Source organism: Sinohyriopsis cumingii, chromosome 8 (assembly GCF_028554795.1).
Source record: "Sinohyriopsis cumingii isolate HCF-2022 chromosome 8, ASM2855479v2, whole genome shotgun sequence".
Classification (NCBI taxonomy): Eukaryota; Metazoa; Mollusca; class Bivalvia; order Unionida; family Unionidae; genus Sinohyriopsis; species Sinohyriopsis cumingii.
Window position 1 is genome coordinate 17,687,084 of NC_142968.1, and position 22,862 is coordinate 17,709,945.

The 22,862-nt window shown below is 35.9% G+C and overlaps 1 protein-coding gene across 1 annotated transcript in view; it reads left to right on the forward strand.

Moving 5' to 3' along the window:
* LOC149793058 (SCO-spondin-like) overlaps positions 1-22,862 on the forward strand; it is a 147,127-nt gene that overhangs the window by 92,397 nt on the left and 31,868 nt on the right. The window contains exon 17 of the mRNA XM_089968943.1: positions 16,545-16,727. Coding sequence (XP_089825069.1) covers positions 16,545-16,727 — 183 coding nt within the window. The remainder of the gene's footprint in view (positions 1-16,544; positions 16,728-22,862) is intronic.

The following is a 22,862-nucleotide window of genomic DNA, read 5'->3' on the forward strand; positions in this document are numbered from 1 at the left end:
GGTATTTAATCAGATAGTTAATCTGAAAATAGGAAACACGTTTAACTACAAGTACATCATTTTCAGAAACAGTTAAATCAATATATCCATCCCATATAGTATTAATTAAAAGTGCATTTATCATTGCCACTGCCGCGTGCTGCCAACTCTTCCTATTCAAACTTGAGAAAGTTTGTTTTGCTCTCTAAATTGCCAAAAACGAAATGGTGAAAACTACGCCGCATTTAATGTCGTTATCTTGAAATCAGACATGGCTTGCATTCCTCTTGATGTTAGATAAATAGTGCTGTGAAACAGCCAAATGACAACGTATGATGTTGGTTAATGAAAACATTAATTTATTTACAAGCTCTAAGACGTTCCGAATATATAATATGCGTACATATCGGTTGTTCAGAGTTATGATAGGTGCTGCTACCACAATCGTCTTCTTTGACAAAACATTAAATTGTTGCCATGCAGAATAACAGTAATGGCATCTTTCTTTTGAAATATGTTTAATTAAATCTCGTTTATTTAATTGCGCTGTTTTAACTTTTCTTGTTTCATTCATGGTGATATTTGTTAAATACTTAGATGGATGGATTGGTGGATAGAAAGGCAGAGAGATACAACTCAAGACAAATAAATTAAACTTTGGAATTATACGCGTATGTTGCTGACAAGCTTGATACATGGGTACATGTACATGGATACATTGATACATAGACAGTTTTCTATGATACATGGGTACATTGATACATAGACAGTTTTCTCATACTAATATAAAGAATTGGGGCGATATTTATTATTTCTTAATTTTTAGAAAGACAAAAAGCTTTAATTGACGGCGAAGATAAAGCATTTTTTTCCGAGCTCAAATTCTGCATCAGCAACGTTCAATGAAACCAAACAAATTTTGTCTGCGTCATACCTTTGGAAAAGGTTTAATATGAAAAGAAGCTTTTAAACTTCGGTACATAAGCTGTAACGAGTAAACAATTGAAAGAATTTAAAAATCTATCATATAACACCTCTAGTATTTTGTCTATATCTTCTTCACATATGAATTAACTGAATATTTTGGCTCTGGCAAATATTGAAAGTTTTAGTTTTGGTTTCATAAAGTGACACTGATGCGTTTTTCGTATTCATTAATTTTAGAAAGTCAGTACAAAGTTATCCATCTTAAAGAAGCAAACTAAGAGTTCAAAATACAAATCTGGTATTTCAATCGTCAGTGCACGCTTTTGGCCCACTACGTATACCATTTTCACACTTGAGCAGGCATGTCCTACAGTATAAAACCCTAATATACGAAATCTAATGGTATAAAAGCATGTAACACGCAATTTCTCCAAATTTTAAATTATGCATTATGCCATAGAACATATAGTATGCCAAAATAAAAAAAATTAAACGCTTCTTCATTTTCTAATTATTATAAATTTTCTAGTATATTGAGTATGCACGGAAACACAGATTAATGTGCAAGGGTGACATATCTTTACAACGCTTAATATTTTCGCTGGGGATGTCAAAGCTATAGAAATATTCTTCACTGATTTTGATTCAGTTTACAATTGGCAACTTGTAAATATTATCTGTAGTACAAGTTATGCGAACTGTATGTATGCTAATATCTTTCCCACTAACCATTTATGGTTTTTGTCAAAGCCATGATTCATGTTACATAAACTGATTCTTCATTCCTTGTAACTTATCTTGTGACGTATTTGGGGTGTTTACAATTAAAATAGGACTTATTAAAAATTACTTAGTTCTCAGCAAAATCACCTCTTGTCTGGGTCAGACATATCTAGATCAATTATAGCAAAAAATAATCTTCCGATGCCCAATCCGAACACCTGGACATATGTCTTTTTGGCCTTATTACATTTAAATAATAAGAAGAATAATACTACAAACAATGAGAACTTTGTATAGCGCCTAATCTTTAGAAGCTCTAAGCGCTTTACAACATTAGACAACACCTATAAGATAAAAAAAAAAACATATAATGACATGATTACAAAAAACAAACACCATGAAATTAGAAAACATTAAAATACATGCTGAGAATATTTAAGGTAGGAAACATTATTAGGTCTTTAAGTTTGTTATTGCAGTCGAAATAAGTGAGTTTTGAGAGCACTCTTGAATGTGATCACTGTGTCTTTGTGTCTAAGTTCAGTGCGCAATTCAATCTACGTTGCTGGGCCCTGGAATGCAAAAGAACGCTGTATATATGACTTTGTTTCATAGTGGGAATAATGGGTATACGATTGTCAGAAGAGGAGCGTAAGTATCTTGCTGGTGGGTACACATGGGTGAGGTCGGATAGGTATGTTGGACTAGAGTCCGACAGTGGAAAGTAGCACAGAGAACAAATTCTGTGTTTGATTCTGTGGAAAGTAGCACAGAGAACAAATTCTGTGTTTGATTCTGGATCGAATGGATAGCCAGTGTAGGGTACAGAGCAGCGAGGAGGTGTGCTCTGATCGTGGTATTCTAAGTATGATCCGAGCAGCTGTGTTTTGAACTTTTTGACGTTTCTGGAGTAGATATTGAGATGAACCAGACAGAATTGAGTTAGAATAGCCCAGTCTTGAAAGCACTAATGAACACACAAGTGTTTTAGTGGCATCAACTGAAAGATATTTGCGAACTGAGCTGATGCGTCTCAACTCAAGATATGCAGCCTTGCATATGTTCATGACATGTTGGTGCAATGTGAGAGTACTGTCCAGAGTAACACCTAGGTTTCGTACTGATTGTGTGAACTTAATGTTGGTGTTGCTGATATTTATTGTTTGAGGTAAAGATGTGAATGAGAAAATCATTGTGTTGTAATCAGAATGGCCTCAGTTTTATCATCATTCATCTGCAGCTTGTTACATATCATCCATGATTTCACATCTGAAATGCACCTCTCTACACCTTGGATGGTAGCATCAACGTGAGTTGGGTGGCTAGATTTGTATATTTGGGGGTCATCAGTGTACAATTGGTGAGACACTGGATGATGATCTATGACGCTTGACAGCGACTGAGTGTACAGAATGAAGAGAACAGGTCCAAGAACAGATCCCTGTGGAACACCACAACATCGATTAAATGGGCTAGAGTGTATTCTATTTGCAGACATAATTTGTCCTATTGACCAAGTAGGACTTGAACCACAGTAAGGCTGTATCATGAATGCCAAATACATGCTGGAGACGGTTAAGTGATATATCATGGTGTATTGGGTCAAATGCCGCAGACAAATCAAGGAGGGTGAGGACTGTATTCTTTCCGCTATCCAAAGAAGAGAGAATGTTAATAACTAATTTTAGAAGAGTAGTTTCAGTACTGTGGCAAGGGCGATATGCAGATTGTACATTGCTAAAAAGACTGTTTGAATTTAGATGAGATACAAGCTGGGATAGAACAACCTTTTCTAAGATATTTTATATGAATGGGACATTAGAAACTGGGCGGTAGTTCTTTAAATCGTTATGGTGTAATGTTGGTTTCTTCATCAGAGGCTTTACAATGGCAGTTTTGAAAAATGATGGGAATTCCCCGGATGAGAGAGAGGTATTAATAACATCAGTTAGTGAAGGCAATACTGGATCTAAGCACTCAAGCAGCAGTGATGGTGGAATTGGATCAAGTTCACATGACTTTGGTGCACTCTTCATCAGGATTGTACGTACGAAATAAATAGAGACAGGTTCAAATGCTGCTAATGGTTGCCGCTCAAATTCTGTATCCCAACTGTATGGTGACGACGAGTCAATTGAAAATCTGGTGTCAAGCTTATCTCTAATGGTTTGTACTTTGTCGCGGAAGATAAACTGGAGAGAAGGTAGCTGGAAGTGGTGTAGATTTGTTTCTTGACATAGCTTGCTAGTAATCTCGAAGAGTTCTTTGCAGCTGAAACTTTCCACGATCTTAGCAGTGTAGTGGGCTGATTTCGCTGCATGGACTATATTTGTGACCTTCTTCTTAGCGGCTTCATAGATTTGCTTATGAATAGTGAGTCTGGTGGAAAGCCAGAGCCTCTCAGCTTTACGGCGGTCTCTTTTAGCAGTGCGACGCTTATCCCTAACACTGCTATACGATGGAGAACACTTTTGAATTGATACTCTGCACTTGGTAGCTGGGGCATGTTTGTCAAGCAATGAACTCAGGCAGTTATCGAGTTGTTCTGCTGTAGAAGGTAAGCAAGTTGTTAGGTTTGCTTGGATGTCATGCATTAGTTTGGTTCTATTTATCATACGGAGGTTTCTCTTAGTAGCAGACAAAGGTGGAGGGTTAGGGACTGATACGTCAAGATGGCATATAATGCAGAGATGATCTAATGCAAGTTCATAGGATACCAGGGAGGACCGTAGAATGTTATCATCAGGTCTATGAAGAATCCAGTCTAAAATGTGACCATTTTTATGGGTGGGTTGGTTAACTGACTGTTTGAGGTTGAAAACATTAATGGAATCTATGAGTTTTGATGTATTTGGGTCTCCGGGACAGTCAAAGTGAAAGTTGAAATCTCCAAGAATAATTAGGTTGCCACCTATCGAATTTCCATTGTCCATGAGATTCGGAAACTGCTCCAAAAAGAGAGAGTCAGCCAGCTAGTTTTTTCTACTAGGAGGATGGCGGTATAGGCAGTAAAAATTCACTGACCTTTGCTCCAGTGTGAGTGGGATTTGGACTAGTTCGAATGATGTGTGGTCGAAATTGAATGTTGTGGTGTGGTTAAGACGTTTGGTCATGGAGTTCTTTGTGATGACAACAATTCCACCTCCGCGAGAATTACGGGGGAACGACTTGATGGAGAAACCAGTGGGTGTTACATCCGCACACTTGGGCTCATCGCTTGATGTTTTTAGCCATGTTTCTGTCAGGAAAAAGACGTCAATATTCTGGTTGATGATAAAATTAACTATTTATGTGCGCTTTTCCGGTGGTCCTACTGACTGGGCATTGAATAATGCAATACGCAGAGGTATCTCTTGGATAGTTGATACAAAGGTTGACGAATTAATAGGGATTTGAATTAGGTTATCTATATTAACGGTCGAATTGTTTTTAAATTGATGAGCCGAAATAAGGGAGATAACTGGAATTCTTCTTCCTGTTCTACGCCGGTCAGCTTTGAAACAACGCTTTTTTTTCGCTTCTGTTTACATTTAGGTAATGATGACTGTAGTCCCACTTCGTTTAGTCTACAGACAATGTAGTGTTGAGAGCCAAGGAGTGATCATTTAAAGCAATTAATGAGGGTCCATCGTAGCGTAAACGGGTTGACTGGCGAGTATCACGTGATGGCGGTTTGTTCAAAAACAGTGGAGCAAGACGGCTAAGAAAAAGTCTAATTGTTCTCATTTCCAAAACAAGGAGATGAAGAAACATACGAATTTAACAGCCAGTACATAATGAACACAATACCGTAGATGAAGACATGCAACAAGCAAAAATATCATGAAAACGGCACTAAAAAAAAGGAACAGCTGCTTCAAGCCGGTTAAGCGATAGCGGCCATCTTGTCAATCAATGGTCATGGTGTACTTGACGAACATTGCAATGGGCATTGTATGGAAGATGGACAGGACTTTGCCCAATGTGTGCCATCCAAAACTTGTTTCCATCAATTTTCATAAAATTATTTCCTTCAGATTTAATGAAATTCAAACAAACTTCTTATATGTATTCTGCTAATAATTTTGATTTGTTTCGAAGGCGAAAAAACTTCTGCCTAAACAATTTAGTTCTTATAATTAGTGGGCGAAGCATTCTCTCGGCATCTTCAGGTCAGTTGCGTTCCTTCTGTTTATACAGAAAGCGAAACTCGTATTGAGAACACCAATCTCGGAATAAACAATGCATTAAACAGACTGGTCATTCATATTGTCATATCGTTGAACTAAGTGCATTTTCAATAAATCTGCTAACTCAGTGGATGCGATAAAAAAAATTAACCCGCTTGCCTTTGATATTTATATGCCATCGATAAACGAAAATCCGTCCTTAGGATCCTTTCGTTTTCTCCCAATCGTTGTTATTTCATAGCTTGTTTATTCAGAATGACATTTATAATGGAAAGACGCTCAGCTCTGGATTCCTTATGCAATATGTCGCTTTATTACAAAAGACATATTTCAACATATCAGCATAATGACGATCAACTTAGTCTCTTTATTCAATATTTTTGCATAGCGAAATGAATCGTCATGACACAAGACCCACCTGTAATAAAAACAGAAGTTAGCTATTATTTAGGAAATTTATAATTATCCAATTCTATCGTAGACATAAAGACCAGATTATGTGCAGCTATTATCACACGTGCATACATACAATTCTTTCAATAAGTCGAACCCCTCTAATGTAACTAACTGCAAATATAAACCGAATTATGAATACTAGATAGTCATTGCTTCAGTGATTGGTTATTTCCCTCAGCGAGTCTTTCCAAATTCCATTACATCTCGATATATCCTCTCACGTAAATGTGGGTCATGACCAATAGCATACGCATACAATGTAGCAAACAAAGAAATAAAACATGTACAAAACTGTATTTTTCAAATGACCAAAACAGGCAACTAAACACGATTTGAAATTTAATTTAATTTTTATTAAATTTGAATTTTCCTTATTTCTGGATTATTCATGGTATCTACCTATCGATATATATATATATATATATATATATATATATATATATATATATATATATATATATATATATATATATATATATCGATAGATAGATAAACAGTGATAAGTGTGTGCAAGACACAAAGAAACAACAGTAGGAAGGGTAAACAGACGAGTTCCTGGAACAGTTAGATCGTGAAAATAAAGTTTCCTACGAAAATGAACAGAACTCTAACCGAGACCTCGAACCGATTTAGCGTATTTTTGTTTGTGATGTCATCGTTCCCCACCCCTCGCTGCTGCTATAAAAGTAACGACGCGGTCAATGATTAAATCATTAATAATATCAAATAATACTCTAACTATGGAATCTCGCACAAGTAAACTTGCGCGACAGAGACTAGATACAATTAAGAAATATCTTTCAGTCCATGATTTTGTCAAGTAGCAAATGCAAGCGCGTCAGGAGTCTAAGGTTGAATTTGCAGACGGGGCAGAACATTTTTTAAACCGGTTACATAGGCTACCAAGGGAGTTAAAACGGCTACCGAAGTTCTTCTTCCCACGTTGGAGCAAACCGCTGAAGCAACTGGACAAATAGCAGAAAGAAATAAACAAACAAAAAAGATTCTAAGAGAACTTCCAAATGAAATACTTGATAATATTGACCAGCTTCGTTCTGAAGCATTCTCAGCAACGAAAGATAGACTAGGACGATTAATACGCAGACCGCCAGCGGACCGACCTCGGCCAGTAAAATTGCAGAGCAGAGATGCTATGCCTACAAATGTCAGTAAAATAATAAATAAAATTGCAAACGAACGGTTGAAAGAATTAGCGGGTGAAGAAGCTAGGAATATAACTGCAGTGAGTTATCTCGTTGTCGCCGACGGTGAACGTCGATGGCGCATCGTTTTAAACAAAAGCAAATATAAATATAATGTTTAAACGTGTATCCGATCTTGCATTTGACATGGACGTGTCAGTACTCAAGGATGTGTTTGTGCGTGATTATCAATATTATTCTTATTAAGCATGAAATCCAAACCAGCGTGGACGAATTGAGCTACAAGTCCAGGATACATCGAGATATTTCTTGCCCGATGGTAATCCTTAAGGTGATGCGCAGGGTGGATTTGTTAATAACGGAATTACGGCAATGTTTAACATTGCACGATATATTATTGAAGTTTGTCATAATGACTTTGATGTTGCTACGACGACATTGGAGCTATATCGATACAGCGATGATTATTCAGGGTTCGCTGCTCCAACGATGATGTTTACAAAAGATACCACTGGTCACGCTGATGTCCGACCTTATACTTTTCGGCGCTCCAAAAGGGTTACTGCTGTGGCTGACGATGCAGATTTTGAAAGTTATTTCTTTGTAAATGCGAATTTTAATCAGGGATTTGCAGCATGTAAAAATCAAATTGATACTCGAGAAGATTTAGCTGTGCAATACAACTGTCACATATCTTAGATTTCTGCAGAAACGTTATCTTCGGGGTAAAACATACAGTTGCTCTCGTTAGAAAGGACACGGACGACGATGCTATCCGGCACGCTAAAGAAGTTTCTCAAGCTGCAACCGCGGCACTTCATGGAAATGTGACACTGGCAAAATTTTCGTTATTGATACCAGAAATGTCACCATCGCTCGCTGAAGACCAACGGTTGCTGTCTTTCATGGACAGCGGCAGAAAATCAGCGCTTTCATGGTTGACGATGTCTACAAACTCGATCAGGAGTACATCAGTTGACACATTTGCATGGCACATCGCATCACAGCAGGGAGTTTCAACACTACGACATCGTGTATTTATAGCTCTTCAAGAAATCCGACGACGGGATATTCAAAAACGAAATCATATGGTATCTGACCCACTTGAGGTTAGCGAAGTTACTTTGAGGATAAATGGACATGAAGAACCGTCTGAAGAAATGTTGATGAATTTTGAAAATAAGCACGTTCACGGGCTTATCATCGTTTTGATGACATTCAGGCGGCGTGATCAGAATGTGGATTTTGGTTTGCAAGTATATCTGTGAGATTTCTGGACGTTGTATCCGATCTACCATTTCTTGCTGGAACATCTATATTTGTGTAGACAGTCAGTCATTGATATACAGTTTCGAGCTCGAGTAAGTGCACTAGCAGCCGGTATTACTGATTATAGAGTAATCGCTGTTATACTATCAGACAAAACAATGCTGCTTGAATGTGTTGGTAGACGAATCAGAGTCGTTGATGCCTCAGGAGAAACCATGTAATTAAATCGTCTATGATATTCTAATTTCTCATCATCATGTTAGTGTTACTCTAACTCCTGGTGAGATTAAAAAGCTACGGCAGTATAGAAAAAAATTCTGGAATAAAAATGTTGTTGAAATCAGCACAGATCGCAGGCTATCCAAACAAACTCACTCACAGAACGTCAACTCAGACACTTCAATAACGGCAAACAATTAGAGACCGGCGTCAGACTTAACTTATTCTTTCTGCGGACGCCAGTAAAGACATTGCCAAGACGGGTGGTATATTTCCACTTTTTGCAGCTATACCAGCGTTGATAGCAACTGCGCTTGGTGCTGTTGGAACTGCCGCTGAGATGGGATTAAAGAAAACAACAGGACAAGGACTAAAAACTTCACACAAAAAGGGAAAGGTCTACGATTCCCAGGTACTCCCCATTCATGGTACGGTCAAGCCGCGGATCATATCTAAGACTGCATAGACACATCGTTGATGGTTCCCCTGTCCAATTTTGATTTACTTGATATTGCTAAACGTTAAGCATCAAAGACTACAGAGGCATTTTTTATCCGTGATCAATTAAACAAAACAACCAAACCGTGTTGAAACCGGTATCATTAATTTCGATGGTAGTTTTGGTCCAGGTACTCATAGGGTTGCAGACGCAATTCATCCACGTGCAGTTGTTTATTTTGATTCGTATGGGTTAAAAGAATTTTTAAAATATGTCAGCGGACATCAAAACACTCCCGACTTGTATCCAACACTTCCAACACAGACAATAACTGATCCACCAATATATGGCGTGAAGTACTATCTGTGTTCGACGCTGTGTCAAGGTCTCTGACATCGTCGGGGACACTTCTTCATAAAGTCTTAGTGAATTTACAAGGGTAGATATTTACTGAAGATCTGATAAAGGCAAACCGGAAGTTGACTATCCAAATATGCAACCCTTGACGAGGTCATGAATGACCTCGCTAATTTGGATCAAAATGAAGTCGTTGTTTTCAGGATCAGAAAGGACGGCTAAAGACGAGCAATATCCCGTTGACAGATATTATTCTGCAGATTCCAGGTTCAACCGAAGATAACTTAGTTGTGTTTGCTATAAAGGGTAAAATTAAAGTCTCGGAGGAATCAATTCTAACACTCTTGGGAGAAATTACTGGACGTATCAAGAAAATTGGAGTTAGTATGTATGACGATCTCAACATGAGCAAAAACACACTTATCAATGTGAAAGAGTCGAAATCAGACGATGATATGGCAACAAAAAATACGTTGATAACAACAACGCCACAATCAGAACTGAGATAAGTAAATATGTTTTAAAATGGTTGATGCAATGACTGGTTATCTCAATATGGGCGGAAATAGCATCGATAATTTGAGAGAACAAGAGTTAAACGATGAGGCTGCAAAAAAAAAAAAAAACATGTCGACAATAGCAACATCACAATGATGACCTTTTTAATTACAATCAATGATGGGTCGACTGCGTTTAGTGCTGAATATTCTCCCCCATGCAAATGCGTTTAACAATTGCCATAGAAACACAAATAAAATCATTCATGATCTTTTTTGTAAATCCAGCAGTCATCGACATTAATATCTCTGACATTAGAAATGTTACCGACGGTGTAACATACACAGTAGCCTCTGGATCAGCATTATGGACACTACTCATTAAATCTATCAAACATGGTAACCGTTATATAAAGTTTCTCAGTACTCGGCGTTACAACTTTTCACTAAGTGGACCTTCTGAATCAATGTTAGTGATATTGGAGAAGAAATGATGAGGACATATTTGTGGTGGAACACGAAGAAAAAGGAACGTACGTGTTGTATTTTTGGAGCCGTGAATTCGTCGCCATTAGTGTTCCTATTACATAGCAATAGGAATCTACATAATGAATCAAACACCAATTGACATTCAATGTGATGTTACAGCGCAACATTACAGATACGAGCAAGTATGTCAGTGTCAGCGCCAACTGCAAAATATCATTGACTATTATACAGCAAAGCAAAACAAAAATATCCCAATGGTGTCTTAGTCATCGACATAATTGTAGATTCTGCATCCGCGGTCATTTCTGGAACGGTAACCATAATGGGAGCATTATCAGCCACATTCGTAATAGCACCAGTGATATTAATTGGTGTTTCAGTTGCATCCGGAATTCCAGATATTCTTAATGCCATCGCAAGAAAGATATCACCGTGCGCGGTTAATACATTACACGAATATACAAATAAATTTTCAGCGTTTACACGCATACATGCCAAATTATCTTCTTTAATATCATCAGGTCTCAATGACGGAGTAATATCAGTTCAGGAATTCACAGAAATGATTGCTATTTACCACGAGACCCTGTCTGTGTCAGGAGACAAAAATGTAGAATCTTCTTTGTCCCCAATGAACTCGTCATCGAATAAAATAGACATTAGATCTCATTGATTTACATAATAAAGTTGCAAGAATTGCCAGAAAACATAGTCGCTAATACAACACCACCAACAACCACGATGATATCAGCGAGCTCAACAAAGCCCGATTTCAATGTCATCTTTCCAATGGCGGTTCCGGACAGGGATTTAGCACTAGCACAACTAGCTGGCTAAATAATAGAGCAAAGTCACTCTTTGAGTTTCAAGCAAATCATTCACTGGTAAGTGCGTATAAGAATGCACCCGATGGAACCCCCGATAGGCAAGTTGTAGGCATTCCTACGGGCAATTATCAACTCTCAAAGATTAACGATGAATTGCAGCGCATAATTAAATCTAATCAGGGAAAAGAATCCAAAATCGCTATCAAAGTTCATGAGCCAACGTTATCTGCCGCGTTATAAATATGAACGCCTGACTACTGCCTCGATATATATGAGTCGTCGATCCGAACTGTATTGTGATGGCCGAAAGTTCTTCGGTTTATGAGGGACCATCAGAACCTAAATGTGGCAATTACACTTTAGATAAACGAATATTGTACCCTTCGCTTCCAGAATATCGGAAAACTCGTCAATGGAAATACAAATAAGCCGTTAACATAGAAATAGGTAGAATATTTAATTATGTTGAATATGATGATAAAAGAATTCCTAGACTTTAAAGAACACTATATGACATTGATAAAGATAGAAACTCATTTCTCGGTGTAAATTTTGTTGATTTAATTGCTGATGCCATCAAAAATGAACAGACAATTTCCTCGAACATACGATGGATGTTTCAGAATTACGTGCAGGAGTATCCATACGACTGAAGAAGAAAATCATTGACACAATACAACATCTAAATCAAGTTGCATCCGACCTCGATTATGTTAGTCAGGTTACCATTGAACAGTAATCATTACTGGTGATGAATTCGTTGATTTTTAACACCCTTAAACATCGACACTTAAGCAGCTGTTTCTTAGACACTAAGCGATTACCGAAGCAGAATCACCAACATTTATTATACCGGGATTTAATGCCGACGAGCTAATGAAAACAGCCTATTATATCATCGAGGAAAACTACCCCAAAATTATTGCCGCACGGAGACAAATATCCCTTCATCCGAATATTCTCAAACATAATAATGATCCATACGGTGGAGATAGTCATATACCACCAGGTGTTATCAATATCACAACTACCATATCTGTGAATCTCGTATTTTTTTTATTGGATGCATTTCAAACGTACTGACCAGCGCGGATATCTGCTTGATTATAGAGGAGGTTCTCTTACAAAAGGTTTATATTTATGCGCATAGAGTGTCATTTCAGATCGTCAAAATCAGGATTTTATAAAATAAAAATAAAATTTTATGTTTCTGAGGCTGCCTTGACAGAGGCGAAGTTCTACGAACTCATGGACAAATATTTATGTGATACTATAAAATGTACCAACGTACGAGCGTTTTTATATACAACAAAGTGGTACTCTAAAGTGCCGACCGAATAATCTTGACACTTCTCCACGCAGAAATATTTAGTGTTAATATACTTATTGATGAATACGGCGACAAAAATGTTTTGCTAACGCATGAACAGTTAAATGCGCTGAAGCGAGTACATATTATTACGGATGTATGTGATAGAGATAAAATTCTGAATTACTCACATTCTTGCCTTTATTCCTCCAAGTTATATGGGTTGTAGCTAGAAAAATATACTCGCCAATAGTGAAAACGCGCACAGTGTCACAACTTAAACTTTGTTTAAGATCCGTTACCATTTAATTTGTCACCGCTTTCACTTTGTTTAAAATCACTTTGACCTTCAAAATCGTGATAATCTTTTTCAACTGTCTTACACGCGAAATTGTTTCGTATTCGTGCGACACCTCTGATCTATTTTTTTCCTATCGACTGTATCACTGCCTGTTGGAGTGATTTGATAAACCTATATTCGGCTGCTAGTGTATATAGACCATCGAATTTTCGTTCTTCCAACGCTTCAAATGATTTTATGAGGATCAAGTTGATCTAAACGTTGTATACCATTATCATGCAATTTTTCAATCGCAGAGATAATCACATTAATATTTTCTTCATTATTTAATAAATATCTGTTTAAAAAACCAAAATGATTTGCATTCATCATGAGGAATGCAGGACAGAACATACACATATCATTTACAGTATTATATACATAGTTAATTCTATATTTACAATATATTATAAAACTTATTTTTCAGGACGGCACAATACATATACTTAACTCTACACTTAATTCTATCTTAACTCTATATTTAATTATATCTTAACTATATGGACGGCACAATAAATATATGCTTCTGGCACCCCTAAGTTTTGCGGGAATGCAATTTCAGGTGTTTTACACACACAAACACACCCACACCACACACACACACACACACACACACACACACACACACACACTCATCCACACCTAGACTCACTTGTATCGCTAAAGTTCTCATTAGCCAATCGCTGTCCGAACAGTGCTGATGCACGAGATTTGTTTTTAGTTATCTCTGTCTCCTTCATGAGGTCATGCATATATATTTATAGTATTTACATATATTTACATATATGCATATTTAAAGTGATTACATGTATACATATTTAAAATTTACAGCCTCGACATATTTACAGTATTTACATGTAATCATATACAGTATTTACATATTTATATACACCACCAGGGCCTTCTCTACGTTCAACAGAGTTTTGTACATCCTCCTCATAATAAACCCCAGGGAGTGCAAAATGACACCACTAAGTGATGGGAAGGTGTACGTTTATATGTTGAATTTGGAAATACGCAAGCTCTATAATCTATCTACCTTAACCTGACAGACTAATTTCATTTCACTGAATTTATTTCTGTCTTCCAATGTTGTATTTCATAAATTAGATACCTAAATATCATTTTTGCATTTGTATTTCTCTGAAAATGGTGATCTGTATATTTTATCTGCGACACGATGTACCGAAGATGGAAAAAAACCAACACAAAACAATAATTCATTTAAAAGCGAATATTGTTATAAAATACAAGCGCAGTTATTCTTTAATCTCTCCCCCTTTACTTGATAGAGTTATATACCTTCGTTGAAATTTTCAGTCTTACAATGTTATACCCAAATATTATATTTTGAGTCATTTCTTAGAAAATGCTGATATATATATTTCATCTGCGACATGTTGTACCGAAGATGAGAACATATCAAAATATCTGGAAGCTGAACATATCGATTGAAATTATATTTCTTCTCACGCCTCTGTATTTACGGATATGACTGGTCTTGCACGTTTACTATATTTTCCAGTACCCCATGTGCAGTATTCGGACTCTGTTTAATAGCCTGCAAATTACCTTAAGAATTATTTTTCGGACCTGAATCAATATCATCAATCACAAGTCCATCTTTGATCTGTCCGTGAAAACATTCGTAAATACATTTGTGGCAGGGATATCTTTTCCCAGCAGTAAATCTAAGATATCCAGCATCATCGAGTGCACCGCCTCTGTTTACAATTCCAAATGATACCATCATGAGATGTCTAATCATTTTTAATGATATAATGTGTTACAAATTCTCCTTGCTACATTTATATACTAATATTATTTGTCCAAATTATTATTTCAATTACTAGAAACAATATGTGGAATGTTCGCATGAAATATCAGCGAGATAATCGTTCACCGATGCTAAAGCCGCTGGTATTGGTGGCCTTATTTATTTATCATATTAAATTTGAATGTACTGTATTATCTGCCTCCAAAGTCTATACATAACTGCGAATTTACCTTTCCTAAATTTCAATCACGGTTTTGGTCCTACACTGACTTGTTGCACACTTTGCAGATGATATCCACAAAATTCATTTACACAGACTCAGTTACAAGGAAATGTAGAGCCAATCGTCAACCACTTATAGATGATATATATATATATATATATATATATATATATATATATATATATATATATATATATATATATATATATATATATATATATATATATATTCTACATACAAATTGTCCAGCTCGACAGAATAATGATGTACTACAGAACAGTGAGGTCCTTAAATATGCACTTAAAACGGCACAACACATTACAACTGCAGCCACCTTCCAATTGTAATAGACATTCATGCTTTATCAATCATCTATTCTTCGTTGTAATATATCTTCAAAATAAACACATGACAAAGATGATGTAGACGTGGTTGACAAATTTCTGTGCAGAGCCAAGGAATTGAAAACCAATATAAATAAACGTATATTATAGAATTGGTTTAATGTTGTCATATCAATAAAGCCATAATGTGCTAATAGTCTTGAGGTCTTACAAGTGGCAGATATGTCTCACTTCAAACGAAAATGAATGAAAGTAAAGAGATGATCTAGGATTATCTAAAAGGTGTAGGAGACTCATGCTAGGAGACAGGGTTGACAGACACCGACAATTATATGTGTGTATGAGAGTCTGATTATATATAAATATATATATATATATATATATATATATATATATATATATATATATATATATATATATATATATATATATATATAAACAATAACGTAATTAATCAGTGACGTCAAAGTGTTCATTTACACAAATATTGTAACGACATGTTGTATTCACCTGAAGAGCATGCATAAAGATGAAGTGAAAGCGCTCGTAAGAATGGTTATTTTTATGAGCTTCTGTTACGTTAACTAATTTATATATATACATATATATATATATATATATATATATATATATATATATATATATATATATATATATATATATATATATATATATATATATATATATATATATATATATATATATATATATATATGGATATAATGATAACGGTGTGCAAGACAAGAACAAGCGGATCTGCTTCCCGAAAATTGGTCATTCAAAATCAGAATGGTATGTAATTGGTACATGGATTAAAGGTGTGGAATGTCTTCCTTACGGTGGTGTAACTTAGGGGGATCGTAAATTATGAAAAAATCTTTTAATGGACACATCGTGAGATCAGATTGTGAATTGATAGTCGCCATGTGACAAATAGGAGATGATGTTATCATTCGTTTCCTCGTTTCGATTGATAGAATCAAGAGCATGTGATGCATACGTATACTAATGGATTACTTTATATAAATCGCTGACAGGGGATTGGAGTCTCTGGACGGAATGGACTAGTTGCAATTGCGCAGGAGAACAAGAAAGGATAAGAGAGTGTTATCATTATCATCCAAACATTCCACCGACACCTGCGACCGACTGCATTGGACCTAGACTTGAAACCATATTGTGTACCAAAAATGAGGCATTAATATCTTCTTGTCGTCCAGGTGTGTAGGAAGAATACCTTGTGGTGTGTGATATGTACTCAAAAAAAATCCAAAATAATCATTCTTTCTGACAAGTAATGATTTGACCTGAATCCAATGATCAAAGATACTTTAGATTCTGGTCCATTGCTACTTACGATAATGGGGATGTTATTAATTAGTGAGAGACAAATTTACAACACTATACTTTTTGTATGTATTATATCATCTGACATAATTAATATTAGTTGTGAGTGGATCATTGTATTTTTGTATTATATTATTTATTTGTATCTATATATCGTATATTATTATTCAATATCAATTTTATTAAGGGCAATAATATGAATTATCCAATACCTGTAATTATCACTGACCAGTACGTGAAATATAATTAATGTGATGTTTATGCACATATCATGAAATGTAACAAGAATATCGGAACATGTTACTTTAAGAATTGAAAGAAGAGAGATTAAAACAACCGGCAAGGGCAATAATTTTTATTAGACACTGCCTTTACATATATTTAATATACGCATAAGATATATTGTTGCATTGCCTCTTGTAATGAAAACATCTATGCAATGGCTATGATGAATGTTTTGAAGTTATTCTCGTCTAGGAAAATATGAACTATTATAATTGTTTCATGCCTTATATCAATGTTTTGATGTATCACAATAATCTAACCCGAAATGTTATGCTCCGAACTCATTATAGTTACGAATTATTGAAGTTATCAATTTTAATATTATGGAGCACTTTGTATTATCAAGTGAACAATAATTTAAATAAATAAATCCACCCTAATTAAAAACTGTACCCAACAATAGCACTGATTCTGCTTCAGATATTAAGGAAGGAATGAAGTATTCTTAGGCAAAGAAGATTTTATACCCCTTTACTTGACTTAGTTCGCAATTACTATTTTCTGAAAATACTCTGCCAACATAATGACAATTCAATACTACATCTTTTTAAGTCAGAATCAAGGCAAAATCATTAACTCAAATTCAAGTAAATATATTAACCATTAAAAATTATCTGAATATTTATTGCACAATCATAGAATTTGTTTTAGCTATGTATTATGTTGTTTACAGATAAATTTCGCTGATCAGGAATAAACATAACTTGATTTTGGACAAGGTCACCTAAACATTACAGATATACATAAAATATATTCATTAAGGAAAGCTGAATTCTAACTGTCCTCATATTCTCTCCTCCTTCAATTTGGCCTTAAGCTTCTGTACTCTCCACATATACTATTCATTTTATAAGGTTCTTTGCTACAGCTACGTCCCATCGAACATTAATTAGGCTATTCTTATAGATCATCCATTCTACACTGTACTCATCCTATTTCTCAACTGACCATGTCTGGAAGAGTCAAAAGAGGAAAATATGCAGAAATGCTCCATGCCGTCTCTGGAGGACTCTTTGAGGTCCTGGATTGACTTTCTTATTTTTCAAAAGTAATATTCTTGTCTTACTCCTTTTCTAACATATGATTAACAGTTTTGAAAAACTCTGTAATTGTGCCTGTTATAGAAAGTTCTTCTAGACCTTATTCTTTTCAAGAAGAATATGTATTGCATAATTTTGACACAAACACGTTTTCATGTATTTGTTCATAATGTAACAAATCCATTGAGCGGGACCAGGTAGTCTTGACTAATAAACACTGTATATTGTCGAATCATATTTATTTCGGAAGTAGGTTGCGTGTGGCGCCTATGCCTATTTTTAGATTTCGGGGAGTTTTAGTAATCAGGTACCGCAGTATGCAGTGGGGCTATGATGATCTTAACTTATGACCGCCTTATAACTTTGGTTACATACGGGTCAGCTTAGGTAGTGGTTTTGTTTTACCAAACATTGTCACATTATGCGGCTTGGCCTTATAATCTGTGTTTAGGACTACCTTATATTTTATAGTTTGCTTTGAGTGTCAAACTAAGTGTGTGTGATATTCCTTGGATTCTCACCGTATTTCGCCATCAAAAGGAACGATATGTAAGGAGAGTTAATGTTTCGGGGGAGGTTTCTTTTGCTTTATCTTTAAAATTTATTTGACTCGTATTCTTGTAGTAGGTTGAAAGTACATGTATGCTTTGCTAGAGTGCTATCATGCTAACTGTGATTCGTTAGAGATGGCGGTAAAGTGAAAATAAATTTACAGTTACATATTCATTTGTTGGGGATATTGTGATGAAAATTAATGTTTTGCCATTGCTTGGATAGTATGTTTTATTTAATTAGCTACTTTAAAGTTATTTTTTTCAGGCTTTTCCTTAAATGTCCTTATATGATTGTGTAGTGCACTTTATCCTGCCCCTGATGGTGTGTATTGGGCTCCTTGGAGTTGTCGCCCCTAATGGCACAATTAATCAATCCCTCCATCACCTCATGTCGATCCCTTATTCTCCTGGTCCCGACAGATTCGATTGGCCAATGCTGATGCAATTTGCATTAAGTTCTTTTTCAGTTGTTTTGCTGATGGCAATAATGTTTTTGTTTTTGCTTTATTAGTTCTGGGACCATTTCCTTTGTTACTGTTTATTATTATTTGAGTGCCTTTATCCTTCTTTCTGTGTTTGTGTCCCTATCAGAGGAGGATTATATATCCTCTCTTTCCGATATAAGTGATGTACCCCAGGATATTTACATACACCATATTGATGCAATTATTTTCTGCTTCAAGAAATTAGGATATCTAGATGAGACTTTTAATGCCTCAATGGGTGGTTTTCAATGTTTTCTTTCTGTGGAAATATTTGGGACAGTCGTTTCAATTATGGCTTAACGCTTATGGGGCGGGAAAGGGAAGGAAGGTAATTCCCATTTCTTTTATATCTGGAATGAGCCTACCAAAGCTGCTGACAAGGAGTGTTTGACCATCTTTGATGATGTTTATGATTTTTGAGCAAACGTTTGAGTCGATAATGTTTTTATGGACTTGCGTCTGTAAATTGTATGATATTCAGCCATTTTTCTTGTTGTCCATTACTCAGGCAATGACTTCTAGACTCGATAATCCAATTGATGTATTTCAGATTCATTCAGCTAATTGGTGGCTTTTTTCACTGCCCTTTCTCCTCCAAGGATATTGATTTGCGAGGGCACCACAAAAACCTGTACAGTCCGTTTATTTTGGTTAATGTGTCAATTAGATATTCACGATTCATATTTTCTCTGAGTTTAGAGCCAACCAATCCCAGAATTCACAGCTCAGTAAAGAAGACTAGTTGTAACTGCTTTCGAGGTTTGTCTACTTTTAGTCCCTTGAATTGTTTGGATTATAGCTCCGGAAAATAGGTACGACCGATTAATCAATCAAGCAAGCATTCAAGTTATGTACGGACAAAATATTTTGGCTTTTTACGCCTCATGAGCATACTCAAAGAATGTTTCTTAAATATTCGTCAAGTGGACAACAGGAGCCACCACTTGACGAACTCATACCCTGTGCTCGTAAACATGTACCCGTTATTAACAGTGTGTGCATGGCATACTAACTAGATTTTGTAGAATGGAAACAGCCCATTCAATAGTTTAATTTATCCACCGCATGGTACTTAGTTTGCATGTCTGGAAAAGGAAAATTAAAATGGAGGCTCCCATCATCAACTGGTTTTATCTGAAATTCTACAGATCTACTAACGTTCACATTCTGCTCAGTTGTATAATTTCGGGCTATACCCTACAACCAATTGTGTGAAAGTCATATATTATAATTAGGATCACTCTGATCAGTTTTTAATTTGCTCACTCTCTGTTACTTTAACATTTACATAGTACATACGTGTTTGGAAATAACAGTAAAACAATAACAGGCCTTAGTGACCAATTACATTGAATTTTCTTAATAGGTATTATTTTCAAACTGTTATCGAACTCACCATATTTGAATGTTAAAGCAGTTACTATAGACTTGGGGATTCAAGCCAAAGTGAAAACCTTAAGGAATTGTATGCGATTGTTTTCAGCCTTTAAAAGGACTAAAGTGTTACGACAGAAGGCAGAAACAGGAAAAGCTAAACATGGTCGGGACGAATAAACTTGTATTACATCCTTTTTTTAGAGCTGTTTGGAGTGACCAGGTCAGTAGTCGCAAGGTCATTCGGTGCCAGCCAAATAGGGATGGATCAAGATAGATTCCTAAGTGATTCGATGAGCTTATTTAAATTTATCGTCACTAAGGAGACTAAATATTAGTAATATTATCCCTAAGTCCCTGTGTTCACGGCTGCCTGTGAAAGTTGGAAATTGTTATTTTGTTGAATCGTTCCTCATTTCTTATTCTCTTGGGTGCTGTAATGACCATCAGGAATACTTGCATGTGTTGCTGGGCTGCTTTTCGATGATCAATTAAGTCTCCCATTGCGTATTCGAAAAGCGCCATCTCTAAGGTATGCTATCACTACTTATTTAGAATTGTCAGCTACTTCTGTTGAGGCTTTTTTGTCGCCGCTGTCCTTTCCCGCTATGCTGATAGTTTGCTTTGATTTTTCCTCCACGGTTGTGATGTTGCTACAGTTTTCGTTCATTGTGTTTGTTTTCTGTCTGCTTCTGTCTTCCTGGTTTCTTCCTTTGTCTCATTTTTCATTTTTAAGTTCGCCTCTCATCTACACCCGCTTGCCTGTTCCCCTTATGAATTTGATTCACTCTCAATGCTGTAAATGGCACTGGACACCTGTTCAAGCTTCCGAATTTTAGTCTGGGGATGGAGTTGTTCTTCCTCGTGGTGGGGGTATAGTTGTTTGGGGGTTCCACTTCAGGCGCTCATGGTATCTTACGGTATGCGTTCTGTGCCTTTAATTGCATTCAGGGCCTGTGTGATAATTGTCATTTCCATCTTTGATACTATTTGATGCTCTGTCTTGATATCCACGAAGACTTGGCACGACTAGGGAACGCGTCTATTGATATTATTGAACTAAGGATGTAGAAAACAAACCATCTCTCACAGAAAATGCAATTCACACCAAATATTCACAACGACAAAACAAATTAAAACTTAATGAACCTACTTTCCTAATGTTTACGTAGGTTTACAGTATTAATTTATACCAAATACCACTACAACGAACAAGCATATATTTTAAAAGAGAAAAGTGTTTTTGTTAGAGAGTCAACAGACATGCGAAAACGTACAAACATACCCTATCGCACAATTGTAGAAAGTATTTATAGACACATTACAATACCCATACATGAGAAGAAAAGAAAATTTAAATTGGTTTTAAGTACTACATAACAAAACGTACAAACATATCCTATCGCACAAGGGTGGAACGTGTTTATAGACACACTACTATTCCCATATATGCAAACAAAAGAAAAGGTTAATCGGTTGTAAGTTTTAATTGTTGTCAACATAGACATAGACAAATAAATACATACAAACACGAAATGTGAAACAAAATCATTGTTGGAAAAATTATTTGTATCGTTCTTTTCTATGTGGGTGGCTCTTAAAAGGGCCATTTGGCTTCCGCGCTACTACAATAATAGATGCGGCCGGTTACGGAAGCTCAAACTTTTTTCGGTGCATCTAATTTAAACATACGTCTAGCACACGTGCGACGATATTTGGAAGAATAATTGACATACACCTTTCACAAACCCGTTCGACGAATACTTTCCAGACGTCTGACTAAAGTACCTGGTATGGATTATCTATAGCATGCTCATTTAGATCTGGCTTCTCTCTTGGCATTGTACAATGGTAGTTACAAATGTTTGTTTGAAACATTCGTTCGACATCTAAAACAAGTTTAGACTTAGTACGACCTTTATAGCTGCTTTTGAATCAATGCGGTTGTCACCTTCCACGACCTCAAACACACAAAACACTGAATTTCTGAACCTAGCTATTACAAAAGAAAATGACTCATTCATGTTTTCGCCGGAGAGAATCCCGACAGTCTCATGGAACGTTTTAACATAGTTGGAAATAGTTTACACATTAGCACACTCAACTGACTCCCTAAAACAAAATGATTTTCTTTGATTCATTGTTTTTTTTAGAATATCATATACTGCCCCAAAAATAAACAAGGAAATTTAAAGCTGTGTGATTGATTTCACTTTTACAATACCAAACTCACCTATGATAAATTTATTTACCAACTGCTCCAAAAAAAA